Genomic DNA, 23314 nt, shown 5'->3' with positions numbered 1-23314 from the left:
GTGCTCTACATCCCCTCACGTCATCACACGTGGTGTTTTCTGCACATTCACACTAGTTAACATGCAGCAGAATTACTAAACCCTTTTCCCTATTTGCCACTCTGTGTGTGCTCACCTGATTCCTTCAGCTTTTGCTAAGGGGTCTGACATATGAGGAAATTTCTATGGGAAGAACCTTTATCCCAACTACGAGAACCTCAACCTTACCAAGCCCTAAATTTAACCTAAGTAACCAAACAAAAAAATGACTTTTTTGATTACATTCACAGATTTTTATAAAATTGAGGTTTATATTGTTGAGACGAGAAAAATGTCCCCACAAGATAAAAAGTAAAACACTTTACCATATTGTGGGGACATATGCTTCCCATAATGTGTTAAATGCAACCCCCACCCTACACACACACACACACACACACACAGCCGGTTGCAGACACCACTCTCAGCCTCTCCATTAAGAAAAGCAGTTCGCTGATCATTCCTCGGCCGTCTTGCGTAATATTTACTCAGCCCTCATCTGCCATGGGAAACCACCAAGAAAAGTAAATATTATGGTCCTTCTTAAAGCACTGGGGGCAGGCAAGCCCAAGCATTCACTTACGGTCAGGAGTCAGAGGTCAGGTTAGGGCAATGACCACGTTCAGTAATGGGGCTAATATTGATGAAGGTTAGGGCGACAACCGATTTCAGGAATAAACGGCCGGATGGTGGGGGGAGGTGAGTACGTCCGAACATTGAAAGTCGTTGGGAACTCTAAATAAAACTGAGGGAGAGGCAACCCCCTACAATCACCCAGTCAGAAAAAAATTAAAAGCAAACAACTTAAAACAGAACAACAGCAGCAGACTGTCATGTGCTTGCTTTGTAGAAAGAGGCCTCCCATTCTCAAACCACAAGGCAGAGAGCAAGAGTCTATAAGCCAAAAGCCAGAGGGTAAGAGAGTATATAGGCCAAAAGCCAGAGGGTAAGAGAGTCTATAGGGCAAAAGCCAGGGAGTAAGAGAGTCTATAACAAGGGTGATATAAAGAAAGTCTGTAAGGTATAAGCTGAAGTTCCAGTTTTTTCTGGTTGGTTAGGGATCACATCACCCCCAAGTCTGAACTGTGAAATGATTTACATAAACAGGGTTTCCAGGCTGGAGCTGTGACCACAGACATAGACAGAGTCTATGGGGGTATAATCAGTGGCAGATATACCTGCTGACCTTCCAATGTCAGCCTCCTGCCAAAACTCAGGGAGGAGCTCAGGGGTCTGACTCACATGCCTCCCGCTTCTTAGTCAGCGGTTTTATTGATTGATATATTAAATTCATTGAAAACTTGTGGTTTAGTAGTTAAAGACCTAGAAAGTACATCAAGACCTGCTGTGTCACCAGCAGCTCCTGCCATAGACTTCTTGCGGCTTGACGTTGAGGCGTCTGAGGAATACAGAGCCTTTCCTCCCTCTTAAACAGTAGGGGGAAAGTTCATGGTTTAGAAGGACTCTTATGCTGAATGGGGAAAAGCAGTCTCTGTTTTCAGCGAGATTACAGGCCAGGGTGCTGAGATGTCCCAGAAGGGTGCTGCCCCAGCTGTGAGGGATTTCACGCACCTCCAATTTTCTCTAGGTGCGGTCTCTGTAAGCAACTAACCCGGGAGTGAAACACAGAAACACACAAGTAGACGGAGACCCACACACACACACATACACACACACGCGCACGCATAGACACGCTCCAAGCTGCAAAGCTGAGCCCAGGAAGCACAGAAGACTGAGTCATGCCACCAAGGACGACCCAGCTGCCATGAACAGGATGTCAGACAGAAGCCATGCTGTAAGCTGGAACCAGGTTCAGCTTCAGGCCACACAGGTCAGGACCACATAACCGACATGCAACCGAATGCATTTTATTGGGAATGACCAGCGTGCAAATTCAGCTCTATGACTCCCAGCACAAACCATACGGGGCTAAGCGGTACCAGAACACTCCCACCCTCCAACATCCCCTTCCAAAACAAATCTCATTCTCTACTTGTTTAATCCCTAACAAAAGCAGCTTTTTAACAGTCATAGCCAAATAAAAGCAAAGTGAACAGTGTTAGCATTCATGTTCGATAAAATAAACGTTGATTGACCCACAAAGTATCTGTTTTTACAACCATGTGGGAATCAATGCACCGAGAAAACCGGTCCCACCAGATACGGATCCTGGGTCGACTCAGGCCCGAAATGACAGCATTCTCACACAAAACGGAGGCAGGTACTAGTCCTGTTCCTTAAAATCCCCTTTAACATAACCTGAGCTTGGAAAAATTTGTAGTAGCGAGTTGTGAGTCCGTTTATCACCTGTTTGAAGTTAAGACCAAACTAAGACAAATAACATTACAATACAAACGGTTAAAAAAGTATAAAAAACACAAGATGATATCAAAATGCTTTTTCTTCGTATTGTCCCAACCCGCAAACCTGACCAGACTTTCCTTCTTCATGTTTTTTAGGTACCATATTTAGTGCAATAACATTTCCTAGTCAATACGACTTAAAATTAAAACAAAGAAAGGGTCCATTTCTATAGCTGATTGTCTACTTCATCGACCGCAGGCTGCGGCCTACACTCGTCTGGTTCTGTTCCAAGCTCGTCCAGCTCTGTTCCAGCAGGGGGGAGAGCTTCCTGTGACCCGGCGGGCTCCTGGGCCCAGGTCTCAGGCTCAGAGGCAGGAACAGGCAGGTAGCCTCCATCCCGGGGAAGACAGAGGCACCAGCCAGCGCCGGTCAGGTCCAGCTCGCTGTACTCAAACCCGGCCTTTTTCAGCAAGCGGAAGTCCACCATGTCAGCCGACTCGCTCATCTCCACCAAAAGGTTCCAGAAGAGGCAGCTCAGGATGATACCTAGGAACTGTGTGCAGGAAAGAGGACAAAACACTGCGGTCAGCACAGGGGTGTCAGAGGGGCATGGATACCTGGCAGATTCACGGGGCCCAGCACCATAAGGGCCCTTGAATATGCCGAATTATAACATATATGCTTGGAGAACATTATACACTGAATGGGAAATTATACCGTGGGGGACTCCCAGACCAGAAAATTTTGCACTTTTATGGGGGAGGTGTGGGTATTCAGGGTAGAGTGGGGTCCTGCTCAATGGCTCCTTATTTTACTGAAAGGATAAACACAACTTAACACAACCCTGCACTGGATAAGTGATCAGGAAGATGGACAGAGGGTTATATAAACATGCGAAGACATGTCTAATCATGTATGTTCCCCTTCTTTTCCAGCTCTGCAGACACCCAGTGAAACAGGAGAAATAAAATATCCACAATTAACTTACTGAGACTGACAATACGTAGGTCAGCATGGCAGGTCTAGTAATGCGATCATCCTGGCACTCCACTGAGCGTGTGATTAAAAATGGCCGATTTCCACCAATGAGCAGCAGAACACACTCACTGCTTGGTGCTTTAAGCAAACAGCCTACTGCGCTCTGATCACATTACTACAAATCGCCTGTCAGCAGCCATACCACCTGCAGTTCAGACTACTCAATCCATCTGAAGCTAACCAGGTCTAGGTCTGACTGTACTTGGATGGGAGACCAACTAGGAAAGATGGATTGCTGATGGAAGAGGTGCTGGTGCGGCCAATAGGGGGATCCCATCCTGTCGTCTGTGTGGATCCTGGTGCACTGTGCTGTAAAAATGGGGGTGTCTTTCAGTAAAATCAAGATTCTGATTCTCTGAGGTCATAAAGGATGCCTGGGTATCTGTCGAAGGAGTAGGGGCGGTACCACCATGTCCTGGCTAAAACTGCCCGCTATAGCCCTAAAACATCTGGCCTCCTATTCATCCCTTGTATCTAACTGGTGAAGTCTCTCCTGCCCCTTCATCACCTTATCTACTATGGGGGTGAGTGTACTGTTGCAGAATGGCTGCCCTTGCATCATCCAGGTGGGGGCTACACAGTGGTGGTGGTTGAAGTGGCTCCCCATTGCTTCCGTAAAGCGCTTTGAGTGTCTTGAAAATGTCTATACAAATGCAACATTCATTCTTTGCCGTGAGGGAGTGTCGGCCCTTGGTTGATACATTCCCAGCCCTTTTTCTCTCCTGGTACCTCCAGTGAGACTAAAATGACCCTCTTTTCCTCTCATCTCCCACCTCCTCTCCATCCTCACCCCTCCCATCCACACTGAGAATAAAAGGAGGCGATTTCCTCACCTCACCCTACGTTCCCCCACTTCTCTCCTTACCTGCTGGCTTTAATAAATGAAAAGAAGTCACTCTTGGCAAAAGCGATTTCTTAATGATCATCCAATTATACCAAGTAACCTGGGGGGAGGTACCTCTGAGATTAAGCACCGTAACCACGGCAGCGTAACCAGGCGATGGGGGTGTGGCTGTGGGTGTTGTCATGCCAACCGCTAGAAGGAGACGTGGGACTCTTACAGCTGTGCTTTAGGACTGCTGATGGGGGGAGGCGGTTGGGGTGAATGAGCTCACTAACCTGAGGGAGCCCCACAGCGAAACAGAGTCCCACGGTGACACCCACGTTGTCCCCCATCCATAAGTTGACAGCGTGGATGCAGCCTCGCACATGGATCACCCCATCAAGCTCCACGCGCTGCAGAGAGGGGGAGAGAGACAGATGAAGAGACAAGGTATGTGATGGAAGGAAGGCAGGATGGGGGCCGCCCAGGGAAAAAGAGAGAGAGGGGGAGGGGCCATAGATGGGTCACATGCTCACTCAAAGCCCCACCACAATGGTCATAAACGATCAAATCGCTACCTGCACCTTTTCCGTTTCCATGACAACAGTAAAAGCACTGGATGATGCGTTTACTGCAAATTGTTGAATCACTGCCTGAAACAGCTGGATCCCTGTGATGGATCCTGGAGTCCTGTGTAGTCCTGTATGGTACCTTATTTCAGAGAGAGGCACGGGGTCTCACACCTTCAACTCTCTTTGTATGTAGTGCCTGCTGGCACCCTTCCGCTACGAAGGGGCCTCAACTGTCATGTTTAATAAGATTTTAACCCCTCCTTTTATCATCCAACTCATCTCAGAAAATAATAGGGGGGCCTGTGAGTGTATGCTCTGGAACGGACTGCCCTTATATGCAGGGCGCAGCTGCTCCACGCTCTAAGATTCTTGGGGCAGGATTCAGGCCCGAGATGAACGGCAAAGACCTTGTCTCACTGCAAATCCTCACATCTCAGGCTCCCATATCCACAGAGCAATTTCAAATGAGGCTACAGAAAGATGCCGCTCTGGCTATGTAACTAGCATAACCAGCAAGTGTGAACCAGGGGAACTGGCCTCCTGGAGAGAGATGTAGGGACCAGGTCAACAGCTGGGAGGGGTGAGTCTGGTGAGCTTACCTCTTGGTTTAGGGCTCTGTAGCCACACAGTGTGTTGACGACACCCCCTACAACCTGAAAGACGTGCGCAGAAAGAGAACGATGGAAAGGATGGCAGAGCAGCACTGAAAAGCGTTCATTGGGTCCATCATTAAAAAGAGCTGGACTTCACATCTACAGCCAACGCAAACATCTCAATCTCCATCCAGACCTACAATGGGCTTCACCAGCACATTAAGGACCAATTAAGTCCAGGCCCTCCCACGGCTTAGGGACAGTGAGAGAAAGCTAAAGGGACAGTCCTTTCCTAAGAGTGGGAGGTAATTAAATACTGAGCTCATGAATCCATTTATAGGGCTGATGATTCACCGGCTACACCCCTTTGCCTGGAACACCAGAGGGCACCTTGGATGCCTGTGTTGAGGATACAGCTCACCTTGTGACGCACGCAGCAGGTGTATGGCACCCCGCAGGCGAGGGGTCCACTGCCATTGCAGTAGTGGTACTGGTTAACCTCCCAGTCTTTGTACTCATCCCCACCACAGCAGGAGAACTGGGGAGAGGAGGCTCATCAGTCACGTCCCAAGTGTCCCGCACACGGCCCGGCACGCTGTCCTCCCGCCAAGAAGCTTAACATGATTCCTCATCTCCACCCCCCCCAGTCTTCATTTTGTGATTTTGTGAGGACACCTCCACACAGAGACCACACAGAGGCACTCACAGAGGCCCAGACAGAGGCCCAGACAGAGGCCCAGACAGAGGCACTCACAGAGACCCTCACAAAGGCCCACACAGAGAACCAGACATAGACACACACAGAGACCCACACAGAGACACTCACAAAGGCCCACACAGAGGCCCACACAGAGACCCACACAGAGACCCAGACAGAGACCCAGACAGAGACCCACGCAGAGGCCCAGACAGAGGCCCAGACAGAGACACTCACAAAGGCCCACACAGAGAACCAGACATAGACACACACAGAGGTCCAGAGACCCAGACAGAGACCCAGACAGAGGCCCAGACAGAGGCACTCACAGAGGCCCACACAGAGGCACTCACAGAGACCCAGACAGAGGCCCACACAGAGGCACTCACAGAGACCCACACAGAGGCCCACACAGAGGCACTCACAGAGACCCACACAAAGACCCACACAGAGACCACACAGAGGCACTCACAGAGGCCCACACAGAGGCCCAGACAGAGACACTCACAAAGGCCCACACAGAGAACCAGACATAGACACACACAGAGGTCCAGACAGAGACCCAGACAGAGAACCAGACAGAGGCCTACACAGAGGCCCAGACAGAGGCACTCACAGAGACCCACACAGAGGCCCACACAGAGACCCAGACAGGAGCCCACACAGAGACCCAGACAGAGACACTCACAAAGGCCCACACAGAGAACCAGACATAGACACACACAGAGGTCCAGACAGAGACCCAGACAGAGACCCACACAGAGGCCTACACAGAGGCCCAGACAGAGGCACTCACAGAGACCCACACAGAGACCCACACAGAGACCCACACAAAGACCCACACAAAGACCCACACAGAGACCACACAGAGACCACACAGAGACCACACAGAGACCACACAGAAGCACTCACAGAGGCCCACACAGAGGCCCAGACAGAGACCCAGACAGAGACACTCACAAAGGCCCACACAGAGAACCAGACATAGACACACACAGAGGTCCAGACAGAGACCCAGACAGAGGCCTACACAGAGGCCCAGACAGAGGCACTCACAGAGACCCACACAGAGGCCCACACAGAGACCCAGACAGGAGCCCACACAGAGAACCAGACATAGACACACACAGAGGTCCAGACAGAGACCCAGACAGAGGCACTCACAGAGACCCACACAGAGACCCACAAAGACACACGCAGGCACCTGCTTTCTGATTTTGCTGTTTAGCCGACTCCTTACGCCTCCCCTCCATTAATACTGTACCTTCTGTTTAGTGACACATCTGTCCTCCAATCACTGTCCCTCCCACACATCCCAGGCATCCAATAGGTAAATGAGAGGCAGTATAATTGGCTCTGGATTAGAAACATCAGCTAAGCAATTAGGAGTAATCAATTTTGGCTCCAGACAGAACCCTGAAATTGTGAACTTCACTGAATCCTTCATTAGGACAGTCCCAGACACTGCACAATCCATTCCACATATGTATCAGACAGGACCCCAATCCCAGAGCACAGGCCACACCCACCCACCTTCTCCTGCACGTAGTCCAGGATGTTCTTGAAGTCCAGGTCATCGTAGTAGTGCTTAATGCCCTCACGTATGGTGCTATGGAACAGGCCGGATGTCTGCCCAGAGAGAGCGGGACAGTCACGATGTTTAACGATGCCACCCAAGACTGAGTCACTGGCAGTCTACAGCAGCAGTGCCCAATGAAGACCTAACCTTTTTCTCACAGATGAGGGCGATGATGAGTGCAAGAGCTTGGAGAGCCAGCAGGACACAGAGCACGCAGAGGAACTGCAGAGGAGAGGGTTAGGGTTATGGTTAGGGTTCGTGACAGGGCACATACAGGAAGACACAGGAACACACAGGCAGACACAGGAACACACAGGCAGACACAGGAACACACAGACAGATACAGGAACACACAACCACACAAACAGATACAGGAACACACAAACAGATACAGGAACACACAGACAGATACAGGAATACACAGACAGATACAGGAACACACAGACAGATACAGGAACACACAGGCAGACGCAAGAACAGACAGATACAGAAACACACAGGCACATACAGACAGATACAAGAAAAACAGGGAGATACAGGAACACACAGGAAGATACAGGCAGAAACAGTAACACACAGACACACATAGGAAGACAGATAGATATAGGAACAGATTGGCAGACACAGAAACACAGAGGCAGACGAAGAACCACACAGGCAGATGCAGGAACAAACAGGCAGATGCAGGAACAAACAGGCAGACGCAGGCAGACACAAGAACACACAGATAGGTTGTTTCTCAATAGCAAGAATGCAAAGAACATACTTGAGGTCTTGGCAAGAGCATTCTTGCTAACTTGCCTCCCAAGAATGATCTTGGGGCACAATGAATCATAGGATTGTTCTTGTTGGGTGACATTTTTACTTCTGTTCTTAATATTGGAACTGGTCTTGGAACGACGTAAAACAGGTACATGGCAACACAAGTTCAGTCAATTATGCATATCGAGAAATATCTAAAGATACAGGGAAAACAGATACAGGCACAAACAGGCAGACACGAGAACACACAGGCAGAATGTGAGTTTGTAATTTCATTGGAATTAGCAGAGCTTAACTGTGCACCACCCGACAGTTACGCAGCTGATACCCGCCCCCTCCCCAGGGTCCTCACCATGTGCAGCAGGATCTTGTTGTCCCGTAGTGAACCCACCATGCCCACCAGCGACACTGTGAACATCACCAGGCCTAGCAAGATCAGCACTACGGCAGGGGCCAGGAATATCCCCTCTAGGGTCCGGTTCTTTTGACGCTCCACCTCTGCATACAGACCCACGCAGAGCACGCACAGGCCCAGGAGCTGCAGGGCAATGGCAGATTAACACAGGGAGAAACAGGGTACATTTATTACAGGATAACACAGAGAGACACAGGATAGATTAACACAGGAAAATACCGGGTGGATTAACACAGTGAAAAGCAGAGGGACACAAAATTGATTAATAAAGGACTCAGGAGTTGAGTTAACATTAACACACATGCAGCCTCCCTCACTTGGAAAAAAATGACGGTGAAATGCCTCCATTCATAATCCTGTCAAAGGATAATCTATTTACTTTGAGTCAAACAAAGCTTGTGACAAAGAAACTTCAGGAACAAGTATGACACTGCAGGGGAACCAATGTGGGGTGCCACTGAAATGGTTGGATGAAGACTTTTCAAAAACAGAACCGAATGTCGGTGTTTGTGGGTTTTGGGTCCCAACTGACAGAGCAGCATGTTTAAGCTTCATTAGTGTGTGAATAACCTTTGACCTCTGACACAGCATCCCAGCACTGCCTCTCTGACAGGGAGAAAGACAAAATTATTATTCAGCAGCAGCAATTCTTCAGGAAACTCCTCCCCCCACCCCGTGCCGTAAGCTCCCCAGCACTCCACTGCGTGGACTGATCTCCTGCAAAGTGCTCTGAACTCGACAGGCTGCCAGAGTGACCCCACCCGCCCATAAGGTCACTTCCTGTCCTATGAATATGACTCTGGTCCTGCCACAGCTGGTGGACAAAGCCAGACCGCAATGAGGGAGGATAAAGAAAACATTCTACAAATACATGGCAATCCAGACTGTCCTTGCAAAGTCATTAGTACATTCCAGGAAGTGGACGAACACTGCCTGCCTTCCACTTCCTGTTTGATTACCATTAAAAGACAGACTATCCTCCCTAACGGAAAAAAATTAAAATCTGACATCTGACAGGCAGCTTCTGATTCTGCCATTACATTTAAGGGCCATCTCCCCCAGAGGAGAAGCTCTTATTTCTGCCACACTCCTGATACCAGCATCCATCAGGAAACAGGGTAATCTAACAAACAATGTGGCTACAGCAAAAACCATAAGATGGGGAAACAGGAGAAGAAGGCAGAGCAGTTGCCAGAGACTGTCAGGACCCGTGAGCAGCCTCTGAAAACAGATTGACTGCACATAGCACATCTGAGGGAGATGGACACCGCATTCATACTTCATGGCACTATTTAGAAAACCTAAGTGAAAAAGGCATGATGCATTTATTTCCACCATTATCACTGTGAGTGGACAAATGATGACAGAATGGGGGGGGGGGGGGGGGACAGGGACATGCACGGAGAAGCCAGTGGAGTCGGTGTGGCAACGTGGAGCTTCTAGGCTATTCAGTTTTGTTTCGTTCCTTCAAATGTGGACAGAGTTATCATTTTAAAGCAAAATGTCAAAGCCAGCTTGTGTGACACTCTACGCATGAGCCTCAAAGCTAACAGCCTCTTCCAAATAATGAAAAGGGGGGAATGGATGAAATAGAAGGAAAGAAAAAGAGAAGAGGAGGATGTAAAACGACTGACTGTTTCTCAGAGGTCACATATGAGAAGGAGGAGGGAGCGGGAGAGACGGAGGCACAGGGACAGCACAAATTGAACAGTAAAATGGCTGTAATTTCCCGTGAGGTGAAAAGCAGAGATGGGACAGTGCAGGCGAACAGGAGAGACTCATTATTTCTGCTGATTGATTCTGGGACAAAATGTTCATCAAAAAAACCACACACACAAGAGGGATGGGAGAGACGGGAGCAGTATAAAATCAGACCAACAAAACAGGCAACAGGAGAGCGAGAGAGCACCCAGACAACAGGCCAGAGCCAGGACCACTAAGGTCCTTCTAAAACAGAGTAGGACTTTCAACCTGCAGCCTGAAAAGAGGCAGAAAGATCCATCCCTTTCTGACACACACATGTAAACACATACACACATACAGACAGACACACACTCTCACACCTGTTCAGCGTGTTCTCTTGTGTTCTCCAACCCCAGCACTTACAGGCTTAAAAACCGACACATCCCCGATTACCATCTGAAAATTCTTTTAAACCCAGTGTGACAAAAGGAGCCCCATAACCGATATGCATGAAAAGGAAAAGCCCTGTGGTTTTCACACAAAATATGGCAAAGACCTATGAACACAGGGCATGTGTGTTCATGTGCAAAGGCTTGTAAACATATGCGTGCACTGACAATCACAGGTGAGGTTCTCACCAAGATGCCAAACTACCTCTCCTAGGGCTGAAAAAGTTTGGGAACTTTTCTGCTAATTCCCATATGTTCCTATTAATTCCTATAGGAAGTTTCCAACTTTCAAAAATTCCTCAGCTTAACTTCCCATGGAATGGAAGTTTCAGTAATTTTTCTGCCCCTTTGCAACCCTAAACCCTCCACACACTAAACAGAACAGACAATCGTTTCCTAGGGACCCATTTATGGTTGCACCTTAGACCTTTACTACAGTAAGGAAGCCATCACCACAGCAAAAGCAAACAGGTGCAGACCAAGAGATCAGTGACGCAGCCTGCTGGGGGGGAGCAGGCTCTCTATCCAGACCTTGTGTGGGTCTCTATCCAGACCTCTCACAACAGTGTCTCCCAGTGCAGGGCCTTGGTCAAGAAGGAGAGGCAACCACAGCATTTTAACTCCCAGGATGTGATTATGAATGTTTATATCCTGTTCATATTATATCTCATTCCATATATACCCTTCCCAACAAAACTTCTGCTTAAGAAAATGTATGAAACAACACCGGCCAGGAGAAAACTCATCTTCCAAGCATCGCTCATCCCTACCAATAACTGCTCCCAGTCTAATGAAGTCACAAAGCACACCTGGAAATTTAGGGAACTTCATGGTCTCACAACGCATCTCCCAATCAGAGGAGGATGGAAAACGGAGGAAAACCGCAATGCAGCAAGTGGCCCCCAGATCAGTTCTGCTGATTCCACAGTACTGCCAGGCGGCTCATATATCATGTTCCAGCCACAGACATTGATATAATTAAGCACTCATTTGGAGGTCTATGAATTTAATGTCTTTACACTTTCCATCATTCTTAACTGTGGTGAATCTCAGGCTGTTCTAGGCTGGGGATCACCACAGTTAGCAATGATGGAAAGTGCCCCATCCTGTTTAAATGCACCTAAATGATACACGTCACTACTGCATTTTAAAATAAGTTTATCGGGTGGATTTTATCAGCAAACTGAAGCCGCCACCTGTAATCACAGACGGACAAGTTGACAGTGGGAAAGGAAGTTCCAGAGAGTGACGGGCTGATATCCTGACAGGCAGATAGACAGCAACAGACAAAGAGCGAAACACCCAGACTGACACGAACACTCAGACGGATTATTAACAAACTAGTGTCCATTTAGGCTTAATGGTACAATAATATTAATATTAACTACACAGTGATAAGTCGTTCACGTCAAACGTAACAAATTAAAAGCAACAGGAGATACACTGTAACGATGCGGACGGCACATACTGACACCGGGAGAAAGTGGGCGAGAGCTCGCACTAGCTAACCAGGAACAGGGCGCTTACCGAGAACAGCATGGAGTAAACGTTGAGCGTGAATTTAATGCAGTAATAGTACCGGGTGCTGCTTCTCCATTCATAACACGGCGACATTTCGGTGCCGGTGACAAAATAAAAGTACAAGTAGACAGTCGCGGAACGCACTTCCACATCCCTCCCCGGGGATACCGCCTATCTGCCGCTTAGCCTGTTAGCGTGCTAGCCTATTACAGTACTAGCGGGTTAGCTTGCTAGCGCATTAGCCTCTCTTTGCTTCCTAGAGCTAATGGCCAAAGCGCCTGAATTAAACTATCCGTCGAATTAAAACTCTGTGGCATCTCTTCGGTTTCCATTCATGTTGTCTTGAAGGGTTGCTTTATAATGTTTTTTCTTTTAATTAAACCCTGTCAACGGCGTGGAAACCTGAGACCGCTATTGTTAGGATCTGCGTCCAGCTATCCAGAAAAGCCTAGTGCCAGAGTTCTGCTGGAATATTTTAAATACTACAGTATAGCAATAAACGACATAAAACTAACTGCGGTTGAGTGTGACTGTTTAGCTAATTTGGTACCATCCAGAAAAAGATACGAAATAGGAGCCAAATATGTGCCCCATACACAGGGGGAGACAAAGAGAAATGAGCTGAGGTCAGCTGCTTTCCTAATGCATGAGTGTGTGGTCAGTAGGGACAATCAAATTACCGAAATGCATGTCCCTGTACTGCACTCTGTACGTTACCCTGAGTACCCAGAAGAAACTGACGCGACATGCAAACTGCACGCACACACACACACACACACACACACACACACACACACACACACACACACACACACACACACACACACCGAACGGAGGTGTGAATGGAACCCCCCAACCGAGCAGCTGTGTAACCTTCCCGTGAATTACGATCCACTATAATGTGATAATATGCAGTCATTTTACAGTCTCATCTTTAAATTTCTCCTTTACCTTCTTATGCATTAAAATAATTATAATTATAGTAATAATTCAAATAGGGAATACTATTATACAATAAGTAGTAATGTTTTATAGACATATATCTCTTAATGTCTCTTGGAAATCATTGGTCCCCTTCTGCCTATACACATGTGTGACAAAATACATAAACATGTTTTGGGGGTGGGGGGATCCCTCAGACACCTCTCATTTACAGAACCTTCCATCATTCGTGATAGGCAGTTAAATTGCTACTTTGTCAGGGTTTAATTACTTGATTTGAGGACAAATTGAGATTGGCGCAGTCTCACGGAATCTGTTAGAAAAACTCAGAATAGCGAAGTCCTTTGTTGAGATCGTCATGAATAACAGGAAACTCCTTCAAAACTGTCAAGGTGCTCATTATGTGGCAAAAGGTTTACATCTAAATTGCAAAATAATGCACCGATGTACATTTCTGTAGTTCAAACTGCTGGGTAAATAACTGCACTCTCAGAAAAAAAGGTAGAAATCAGTACCTTTGCGTGCTACTGCAGCTGAACTCCATAAATGGACTCTGAGGAACATCCCAAAGATACAAAAAGCATTTATGTACCATCAATGGCATGGAAACGTTCCTCAGAATCCATTTCTATACCTTCAAATGTTACCCTTTTTTCTGAGACTGGGCATGGTTAGAAATCCTCAAACTCATATTTAATAACATCTGTCATTCTGGAGAGCTTCTCGTTTTTCGGGGCCCAAACAGCGACAGCTGCTGAATCCCTGTTGTTTTTTTGTACTGATTATTATATTTTTAATTGTCTTAATTTCTAACGAGGGCTGTGAATTTGGCAGACCGAGCTACACTGTCAGAAAAAGAGCACCGATTTTCTGACAGTGCAGGAAATGTTGTCAAGTAGGTATCTACTGCTACCCCATTTTACATTTACTGTAAATACATGTAGTTCATCTATCCATCTTCTAACCACTTATCCTGGCTAGGTTTTTGGGGCGGGGGGGGGGGGGGGGGGGGTCCTGTGGCAGACGGCATAAGGCAAATGGCAGAGGTACACAGACACTGTACACCACAGGACATTTAGAGATACTGAATTACATGTCTTTGGAGCGGCAAGCCTTCAGCAGCCCACACAGAGCAAAGCCAGAGCTTCAGATGGGAGGATTTTGTCTTCAATTAAAGATGGCAGCGTGGAAACATGCAGCAGTCACTAGGTTCACCAGACTCTGCTAGATTTTGTTTGTTTTGTCGTTTTGTCTTGGGATGACCTCATTTTCATCAACAGTGACAATAAAGTTGACTTTGACTTTTGAGCTCACCTCGCTTTGCATAAGATTATACGTGTAAACATGTCCTGGATTTCTGAAGTGCCATAATATTCAATAATGCATCACCATGAATAATGGATTTTTTAATGGGAAGCCTAGGTTAGTGTAAAAAGGTCAACTGACCAGAGGAAGCAGGCAGGTACTGACTGAGAGAGGGGGGAGACAGACAGAATGTCAGATAAATGCCTGTAGGAGGCCATTCGTCTAGCGTTCTTGCTTCCAGCTCCTGCACTGGAGTCAGACCCTCACTAGACCATAGGCAACAAGAGCGATAGAAGAGCGTCAGCTTTGCACACAATTTGCCTGTGTTCTGTTTATCAACATTTTTTTTTCCTAGAAAGGAGGTGATTTCTTTGGTGAAGCTGCCTAATTATTGTCAGACAAGACCTTTGCAGGTCTCTGTTTTACCTGTAAGAAAGGCACCACTACGGGTTTAGCTCTGACATAGATTAAACATCGGTTGGTAGCATTTGCATCAACAAAATAAGAAACGTGAATGCAATACTGCAAAAAAATGTTAGGCCTTTTTCTGTGAGCATCAGTTTGAAGAATAAATTTCAACGTGAGTGATGGGGGCTTCACAGCTCGTGTCTGCTTCAGTCATGTCTGTTTGCCTTGGGACCATGATGTTCTGGGTTTTTTCCACACTTCTCAGTCCCTTCGCATGCCTGATTCCGTCTTTGTCCGCCTCGTTTTGTGTACGTGGCTTCAGTTTTACTCGGTATCTCTGATCTTTCCCTAGCTCGACTGCACTGACGTTGATGCCTGTCATCATGAATTTGCTCCTCTTCCTTCTGCTCTGTACACAGCAATATTGACAATTTATTCTCCTGAATAGCGAGGAACTCATCACATATTGAAACTGGACAAAGTAATTACAAAAGCCCAAATAATTTATCGCCCAGCCGATTGTTGTCGCCAGCGACATCTGAAGCCATCATTTTCAAGCTGTTGATTCAGTTCCATATACAGCCTGATCTCCAGCTTTGAAACTTGACTAACATACCACCTTCTTCAGTTTGGATGTGTTTATCATTCCTGCAGCCTGTTCAGTGTCTGTGTTAGAAGAGCACAGTGACAGGGCTGTTTCTGAGGAACCATTGCTGAGTGAAAATTTAATCAAAAACATCATGACATTAGGCCGGAAAATTCCGCTAATTTGTCTCTACGTGTCTGGGGCCACATTTATCCAGCACTTTGGCAATAACACAGTGATGTTTTACAGTTGTATAATGATTCACTTGGAATGCGCGGAGTGCCGGGATTTACTTTACAGAGATGGCATGTGTTGATTCCTCCTGCAAGATGAAAGTTCATTTTAATAACCGATTAGTGTCTATCTTTAATCTATGCACACAGAACGGCAGACTGAACACTTAGGGATTAGGTGACGACATCTGTGAGACGATTACTGAAGAGATAGCGGTACAGCCAGATCCTCAGATTGGCACAATTTACGTAAGGCCGCTAACAATGGGCTCCATGAGATGGTGCGCCGAGCACAGACGGGGCGATTGGAGAAGATTCTGCTGTGGCTCTGCTGAAATCAGGGCTGATCTGCAGGTGTGCCCCCCAAGTACGGTGATCCTCATCTAAAGGCCCTCAGAGAAAACGAGGCACAAGCAGAAATGAGTACCACATAAGCTTCTTCACCTGATTCTCACCACAGGACCAAGGAAGGAGAGGCACTGAGACCAGTAGCCTCCTGATGTAAGTAAGGGGAAGCCACTGAGCATTTCTCAGCAGCAACATAATCAGTACCCATTAACTTTGGGCATGTTTCACAGCCTGAGATGGACAGGTAATCAGCATGATCAGAATGCACAGCATCCCAGCTGGGCAGGGAGCCCAAATCTCACTTAACATCATGCCTGAGAGCGGCCTTAGGTCCAGTCCTGCCGCGGTCATGCACAGCCTCACAGGATGTGCCGGCCTGCTTAACAAGGAAGCTATTTAAAATCTTTAAGGACCACATCATTGTTCAGCCCTAAGTGTGCAGAATGCAAAAACCAAACAAATGTAAGCAAGCCTGCTGCCCACGGCCCATTCTACAGCCGGAAGCATTCAAGATAATCTTTCACTTTACCTTAGCTAAAGGCCACAAGGGCAGGGGGCCTGCAGGACGTGGATGTCCTGAACCAACCTGCCGACCAGCACAGCTGACCTGTCTATCATGAGTAAGCAGAAACACCATGGAATAAATTCACAAGCACGTCAACAGGAATCACTTTATGTGAGTAAATACAGCTCGCAGATCTTCATAGGGCTTTATGGGCTCCAAAAGCAGCCACATATCTGTAATTTACTTATTAAATCCCTCTGTTGCTGAATTGAGATCAGGCTATCATCCAGGCGTCTGAGGATTTGGCTGATGGGCCGATGCCAGCTCCCCCTTCCTCCTCAGTCCAGTGGCAGATTGTGTTTCAGCTGGGGGACAACATTTGATGTGTGAAATTGGATTTTTGGCTCCACGCTGTCCACTCTGGGTTCCCGCTCCGGTTGTGGGGCTACGGTGACCGTGCGGAATGCACATATTTTCAGACCGTCAGAGGCCTGCATATCTCGTCAGCAGTGAAACTGAAGGCCTCCCTTTAAGTAAACCCATCCTTTTCCTTCAGTAATAATAGATATTTCAAATATAACGGACATATTTTCCCTCAGTTGAAATAATTCAGTTTCCTCTGTAGAAAAGTCAGTAGAGTGTTGCTGATATGTACTGAATGGAAGGCAGCTTCATCTTGTATGGCACTGGGGAATATCGGTTTGTATTACCTCAATGTTTAAAACAGATTTGTGGCGTCTATGACTGGCGTGACGTCTTCCATACCTGACATTGTTTAGAGAGTCTCAGATTTATGTTATCAGATTGCCTGGGTCCTTGTGCTTCAGACTGCAGCTGCCCAACGTGCTCAGAGGCCTGTGCTTGCTGGGTAAGCCTTCTTCCACCAGGCAGCAGGTCAGAGAGGAGGCCTGCTCTACAGGGCTGGCTAATGTGTGATGTGACAGTGTGTACTTCCACCCAGAGCCCCAGTTATGGGCATAGGGCGCTGGGCAGCCTGTCTCAGCCAGACCCATGAGCGGGAGAATGTTTCGAAAGGGTATATGCTGATCTATCCAAGTAACGATGGAAAAAGAAACATTTAACATAAATAGAGTGATTTTGGTTTAGGATGGAATTCCTCCCCATAGCACAGAGGTATCAGTGTTCAAACCTCATTTGGGGGGGGGGGACTAATGTCCACAGGAAGAAGGTGGTCAGGGAAGCAGCTGACGAGCAGCCAGGAGGAGTGGCAATAACGCTGTGGTCGTCTCCCCCACACAGGTTATGTGTGACTCAGGAGGGATTTCAAGCGGAAATAGTGAGGTTTTCACCATGAGCAGCCATGTCTGCAGGGCTGGGGAAGGCAGCCGCTTAATTACAGCCCAGCGCAGCACCTGCGTAACACAAGGAGGAGGTTTGTTTTTACTGGTCAGACAGAGAAACCCGCACGTCTCCACTGCCACACGAGACCTCGATGGAACGTAGCTCATGGGCTCCTCCACCCATGCCAGACATGCTTGGAATTCTCTAGAAAAACAAAAGTCAAAATTATGTATCTGGATTAAGGCTGTGAATCGATTTTTTAAAGATTAACTAATTACTTGCACAGTTGTCTGACTGATTGGGATATTGATAATCATAACCATCTATAAAATGAAACCCCCAAATTAATGTAGAATTAACACAAAAGAGTGTATATGGATTATTGTTATGCACTCAGTGCTGTAACATATTATTTTCCTTATTGTACAAATTGATTGTTCATTGTGCGTTACAAGCAATGAAGTTGAAAGATTTCAAATCATTTTATGTAGTTTTGTGTTACTTTAGCTACCTATATGGGGAAAATTTATCACCAATTCGCAACAACAAATGACATAATTTTAACATACCTCAAAAATTAAGTTAATGTCAATCACCCTATTTCACCATAACAGTTTTCTTGCAAAAATATTCTCAAGTTCATGAAGATGAAATGACAATAAAACCTACTTGACTTGACTTGACTTGATGACCCATATTTCTACATTTGTTTAACTCAAATTCGTGATCTACAGATTATTCATTTTCAGCAAAAATTCTACTGCAAGTTGAATTTCAGTGCTTTCAGAAGAGCTCAATGAACAGATGGCAACCAGAAAAGAGAGGGCATTGTATTATAAGTAGGAATTTGAATTTTTTTTTTTAATCACATACCTTCGCAAATAATGAAGTATAACACATGTACATACACTGTCTGGCCAAAAAAAGTCACATATTTTAATATTTCGTTGGACCGCCTTTAGCTTTGATTATACACATTCATCTTGGTACGATCTTGTATTGATAATAGGTGAGTTGAACCACTATGTAAAGTCTTCTTCAGTACATCTCAGAGACCTTCGTTAGTGTTAAGGTCAAGACTCTGTGGTGGCCAATTCATGTGTGAAAATGATTCCTCATGCTCCCAGAACCACTCTTTGACAAGCTGACCTCAATGAATCTTGGCATTATTGTCCCCGAATATGCCCACGACATTCGGAAAGTACAAACCCATTGATGGGATGACTTTTGTCCATTCAGTAGATTCCTGTTGCTGTATGTTGTGGAGTGGCATGGTGCAGGAGGGAAAAAGGAGATGGAGAAGCAGTTAGTGGCTCTAAGACAACAAGGGTTTATTCAACTAACAAATACATTGGGGAAAAACACCCAATAAACAACAAGGACCACAAGAGGTCAAAACTAAACATAAGGAAAAAACAAAAGAACGATAAACTTAAATACTAAGGGGAACTAGGCAACAAAGGGAACACAAAGCAACAAAACACAATGACTGACTGAGGAACAGAACAAAGTAGTGAAGGGACGTGCAATACCAAGACTTTGGAGCTCGCCTTGTCAAAGTGAAGCCCAGTGACTTGAAGCTGGGAGGCGGGGCTTGCTTCGTTTATGCAGTATCATGTGACTGATGACGTGCTACTTGTCCTGAGGTGTCAGAGGTTTCGAATCCTGTCAGCTCGCTGAAACTTTTATAAAATTGAGATGAAACCTTTGGGCGTCGTGGGGTTCTTTTGTGTTTGGAGAGATTGATTGGTGTACAGTTTGTATTATACACAACACCTTTTGATTCATTATGAAAAGTGGCTCTGGAATTGGAAAGAAACAATCCTCAAATGTTTGGAAATAGTTTGTCTGTCATGTAAGGTGAATGAATATTCATATGGAAAGATAGGAAGTTAGTTATTATTATTATTATTATTATTATTATTATTGTTATTATTATGAGTTTCTTTGCTTATTCAGTGGACCATTTCTCGCTGCCACTGGGGAGGTTGGCTTTCCATTCGCTTGTTGTGAATTGATTTGAATAAAAGCATCTGCCAAATGAATTAATGTGAATTATTATATTTGTATTCTTTCTCTCCCCTGTCCCTCATCTCCCCAGTTTAAAACTCCCCTCTAGCCCCAAAAAGTGAAAATAGTCGCAAGTATTGCAGCATGTAATTGGCAACAGTTTGACAATTAGTGAGTTCATCCCAGATCCACCACAGTATTTTACTGTAAGTTCAAAATGACTGAAAATACATAAAAGTAAACTGAAAGAAACATAGTATAACATAGATTATATTTAGCATAACACAATCAGACCCAGCTGTCATACCAACCACATTATTCATTCACTGCAGACGCACATAGACTCCATTCTCAGATTGTTCGAAGTCCTGCTGAAACTCACTATGGGTTTCTTTATGTTTGGAAAAAAGGTTTGAAGTCTCATAACGTTCCAGTACTTTTTTGGGGGCACCTGAAAGCCTCATGAAGCTTCACTGGCCCATCATTAGAACATAGGCAGGGACTTGAATACACCAATAACAAGGACTAACAAGAAGCAGGTGTGGCTACACAGAACCAGGGGCAACAAAGAACAGGTGAGGACAATCAAATGAACTGATCATTATGGGCGCAGAGAAACAAGGCAAGGGGTAGTTACAATTAACCAGTACAGAAACTATGAAACCTTAAACACTAAGAGGTAGCACTAGGAAAGACTACAAATATAAATACAAGAACATAATTAAACCAGGGAGCAAACACAAGGAACTGTAACTAATGTATACACTTATTAACCAGGAGAACATAAAATAACGAATAACAGAAAAAAACAACAAAAAGGGGAGTTGGTAAGAATAGGCAACCACATAGCTCATTAAGCCACACAGCGGCCTGGAGAGGGGAAACACCAGGGACTAAGGGGCTACTAGACAGAGGATCAAACAGAATGGCCAGCACCACCTGCTGGCCAAACAGGGACAAGACACATGGGACAGGACCAGACGGACACCGATCCTGACACTGTAATAATGATCCAGTCATTGGCTCTTAGGTATTTGCCGATTTAAATTCGAACAGTGATTTTTTTTTTGACCAGGCAGTATATATTGTCCAGCATGTACTCAACACGCAGAGTGAAACTCCATTTAATCCAGACTGCGTGATCGATCTAAAATCTTACACCTAATTGGCAAATGGCTTTAAAAACAGAAGCCTGACAACCATTGAACGTATACTTTATAACATGAAAGATCTTAAAATTCTGCTACTGCTAAGAAGAAATTTAAGCCTTCAATAAAATAAAGCAAATGTTGCAAATTGCAGTATTTTTATCCTATGTATGCCTCCATCTATTTTTAAAAACAAAATGAATCGGGTAATATCAGCTTCACTGTGAGAAACTAACTGAATGTTCTAATTTTAACTATGAATTCTGAGATTCTGTGCAACATCAGAACCTAAAGTCTCACACTATTTTCAACCAGGAAGGAATATTATAGGTCTCTATTAAAATTCTCACATGATTCTCTATTTGGGTAACAAAATACTGTATGTGTTAATGCAATTAAAGAAATAATGTGTTTATAACTTAAAAATTAAACTTAAAATCATAACTTAAAATTAAAGCAACATGTAAACACAATAAATTTCCCAGCTCTAATCAGAATATGTGATGGAAGAATACTGACTCTTACTTCAGTCTTTATCTCTGCACATGAAAGCCCATCGCAGGGCACACTCACACACCATCCACTCACACATGCACTCCTATGGGCAATTTAGCCTCAGCATGTCTTTGGACTGTGGGGGGAAACCAGAGTACCCACAGGAAACCCCATGATGACATGGGGAGAACATGCAAACTCCACACACATGTAACCCAGGCGGAGACTCGAACCCGGGTCCCAGAGGTGTGAGGCAACAGTGCTAACCACTGCACCACCATGCCGCCCCTATCTGTGTATCATATTGTAAAAATCTGCACTGAATGTGTCTGAATCTACACTTACTTTCACATACTACAGTTTCTCAGGCGCTTAACTACTTTTTTTCAGAATAACCACATTCTCAAATTAGCCAATGCCTAACACTAACAAATCTGGCAGAACTCCCCATTTTCCCTGCGAAACCCTCTACATGAATCAAAACACTAAATAGCTATTGCAAAATTGCACAACTCACTCAAACAGTAACACACATCAGTCAAACAGGAGACACATACAATCAATCAGTGAACACTCTCAGATAAAATACTCACTGCAGTAAAATCAGTACACACACAGAGGGACCAACAAAGTACAAAAATGAGAACACACATCTTCTCTGGACGTAAAGTGGGTTTATTGGCTGTATATATCAAGAAAATAAATTTGTCACGTGATATAAAAAAAGCCATGTACAGTACTCTGCCTGATTTCCTTGATCTCTGAAATCAGGCCACATGTTTTCATCAACATCGCAAACAATATTTTCCCTGGTAAAACATCGTGAGAAAACCCTCCTAGAAGCCTTGGCAGACTGCCGCTGTGGCCGCTCTACATGCCTCCGTCATGGCACCTAAAAGTGACCGTTCCTCATATGGATGCAGATCATAGACTTTCCATCGCAATGCAGAAAAGAATTCTTTAATTGGATTGAGGAATGGAGAATATGGGGGTAGGAATTCCATTGCGATGTGTGGATGAACGACACACCAGTCCCTCACGGCAGCTGTGTGATGGAAAGGAACATTGTCCCATATGACAGCATAATGCTGAGCTGTGACTGTAGCATCTTCTCTCCCCTCAGACTCCAGAAGTGCTCCGTAAAGCTCATCAAGCAAAGCAATATGCTTCTCAGAGTTATATGGCCCAACTGTTGGGATGAATACCACCGGGCCGGTCTCTGACATACCTATCCACATTATAATGTTTGCACCTCTCTGCCCTGGTATCGACACTGCTGCTCGTTGCCCAATGATATTCCTCCCACGCCTCCTGGTCTTGGCCAGATTGAAGCCAGTTTCATCCACATACAAGAATATAGGAGGTTCAGCACTGAACTCGAGCTCCATGATCCTCTGAAATCACAACATCCATCCCAAAGGGAACACATGAATACATATGAAATTTCACAGGTCCTGCGCTCATGTACAGTAAACATATGACCTTTTACCTGTACATATTGGTATCTCAGCTCCTGACCAATGTTCTCGGTTGTCTCTGACGTTGCCCACCATTTCCTCCTCCAAACCTACGTCCACA

General features: G+C 45.6%; 1 protein-coding gene across 2 annotated transcripts; it reads right to left on the bottom strand.

The window, feature by feature from the left end:
• Window positions 1-1868: 1868 nt before the first annotated feature.
• Window positions 1869-13106, bottom strand: zgc:110329 (uncharacterized protein LOC550500 homolog). 2 transcript variants are annotated; one of them, XM_049003332.1, is made up of 8 exons: window positions 12461-13103; window positions 8739-8924; window positions 7772-7846; window positions 7579-7674; window positions 5770-5886; window positions 5355-5408; window positions 4480-4596; window positions 1869-2875 (listed from the first exon to the last, which is right to left on the bottom strand). In XM_049003332.1, exons 1-8 carry the CDS (start codon window positions 12545-12547, stop codon window positions 2549-2551), a joined length of 1059 nt encoding a protein of 352 aa, XP_048859289.1. In that variant the 5' UTR covers window positions 12548-13103; the 3' UTR covers window positions 1869-2548. The 2 variants fall into 2 exon arrangements, with proteins under 2 accessions (XP_048859289.1, XP_048859300.1); XM_049003343.1 differs by lacking the exon at window positions 7772-7846 and having other exon boundaries at window positions 12461-13106.
• Window positions 13107-23314: the final 10208 nt, after the last annotated feature.

This window comes from Brienomyrus brachyistius, chromosome 2 (assembly GCF_023856365.1).
Source record: "Brienomyrus brachyistius isolate T26 chromosome 2, BBRACH_0.4, whole genome shotgun sequence".
Taxonomy (NCBI): Eukaryota; Metazoa; Chordata; class Actinopteri; order Osteoglossiformes; family Mormyridae; genus Brienomyrus; species Brienomyrus brachyistius.
This window is presented reverse-complemented; position numbering and strand designations above follow the sequence as displayed.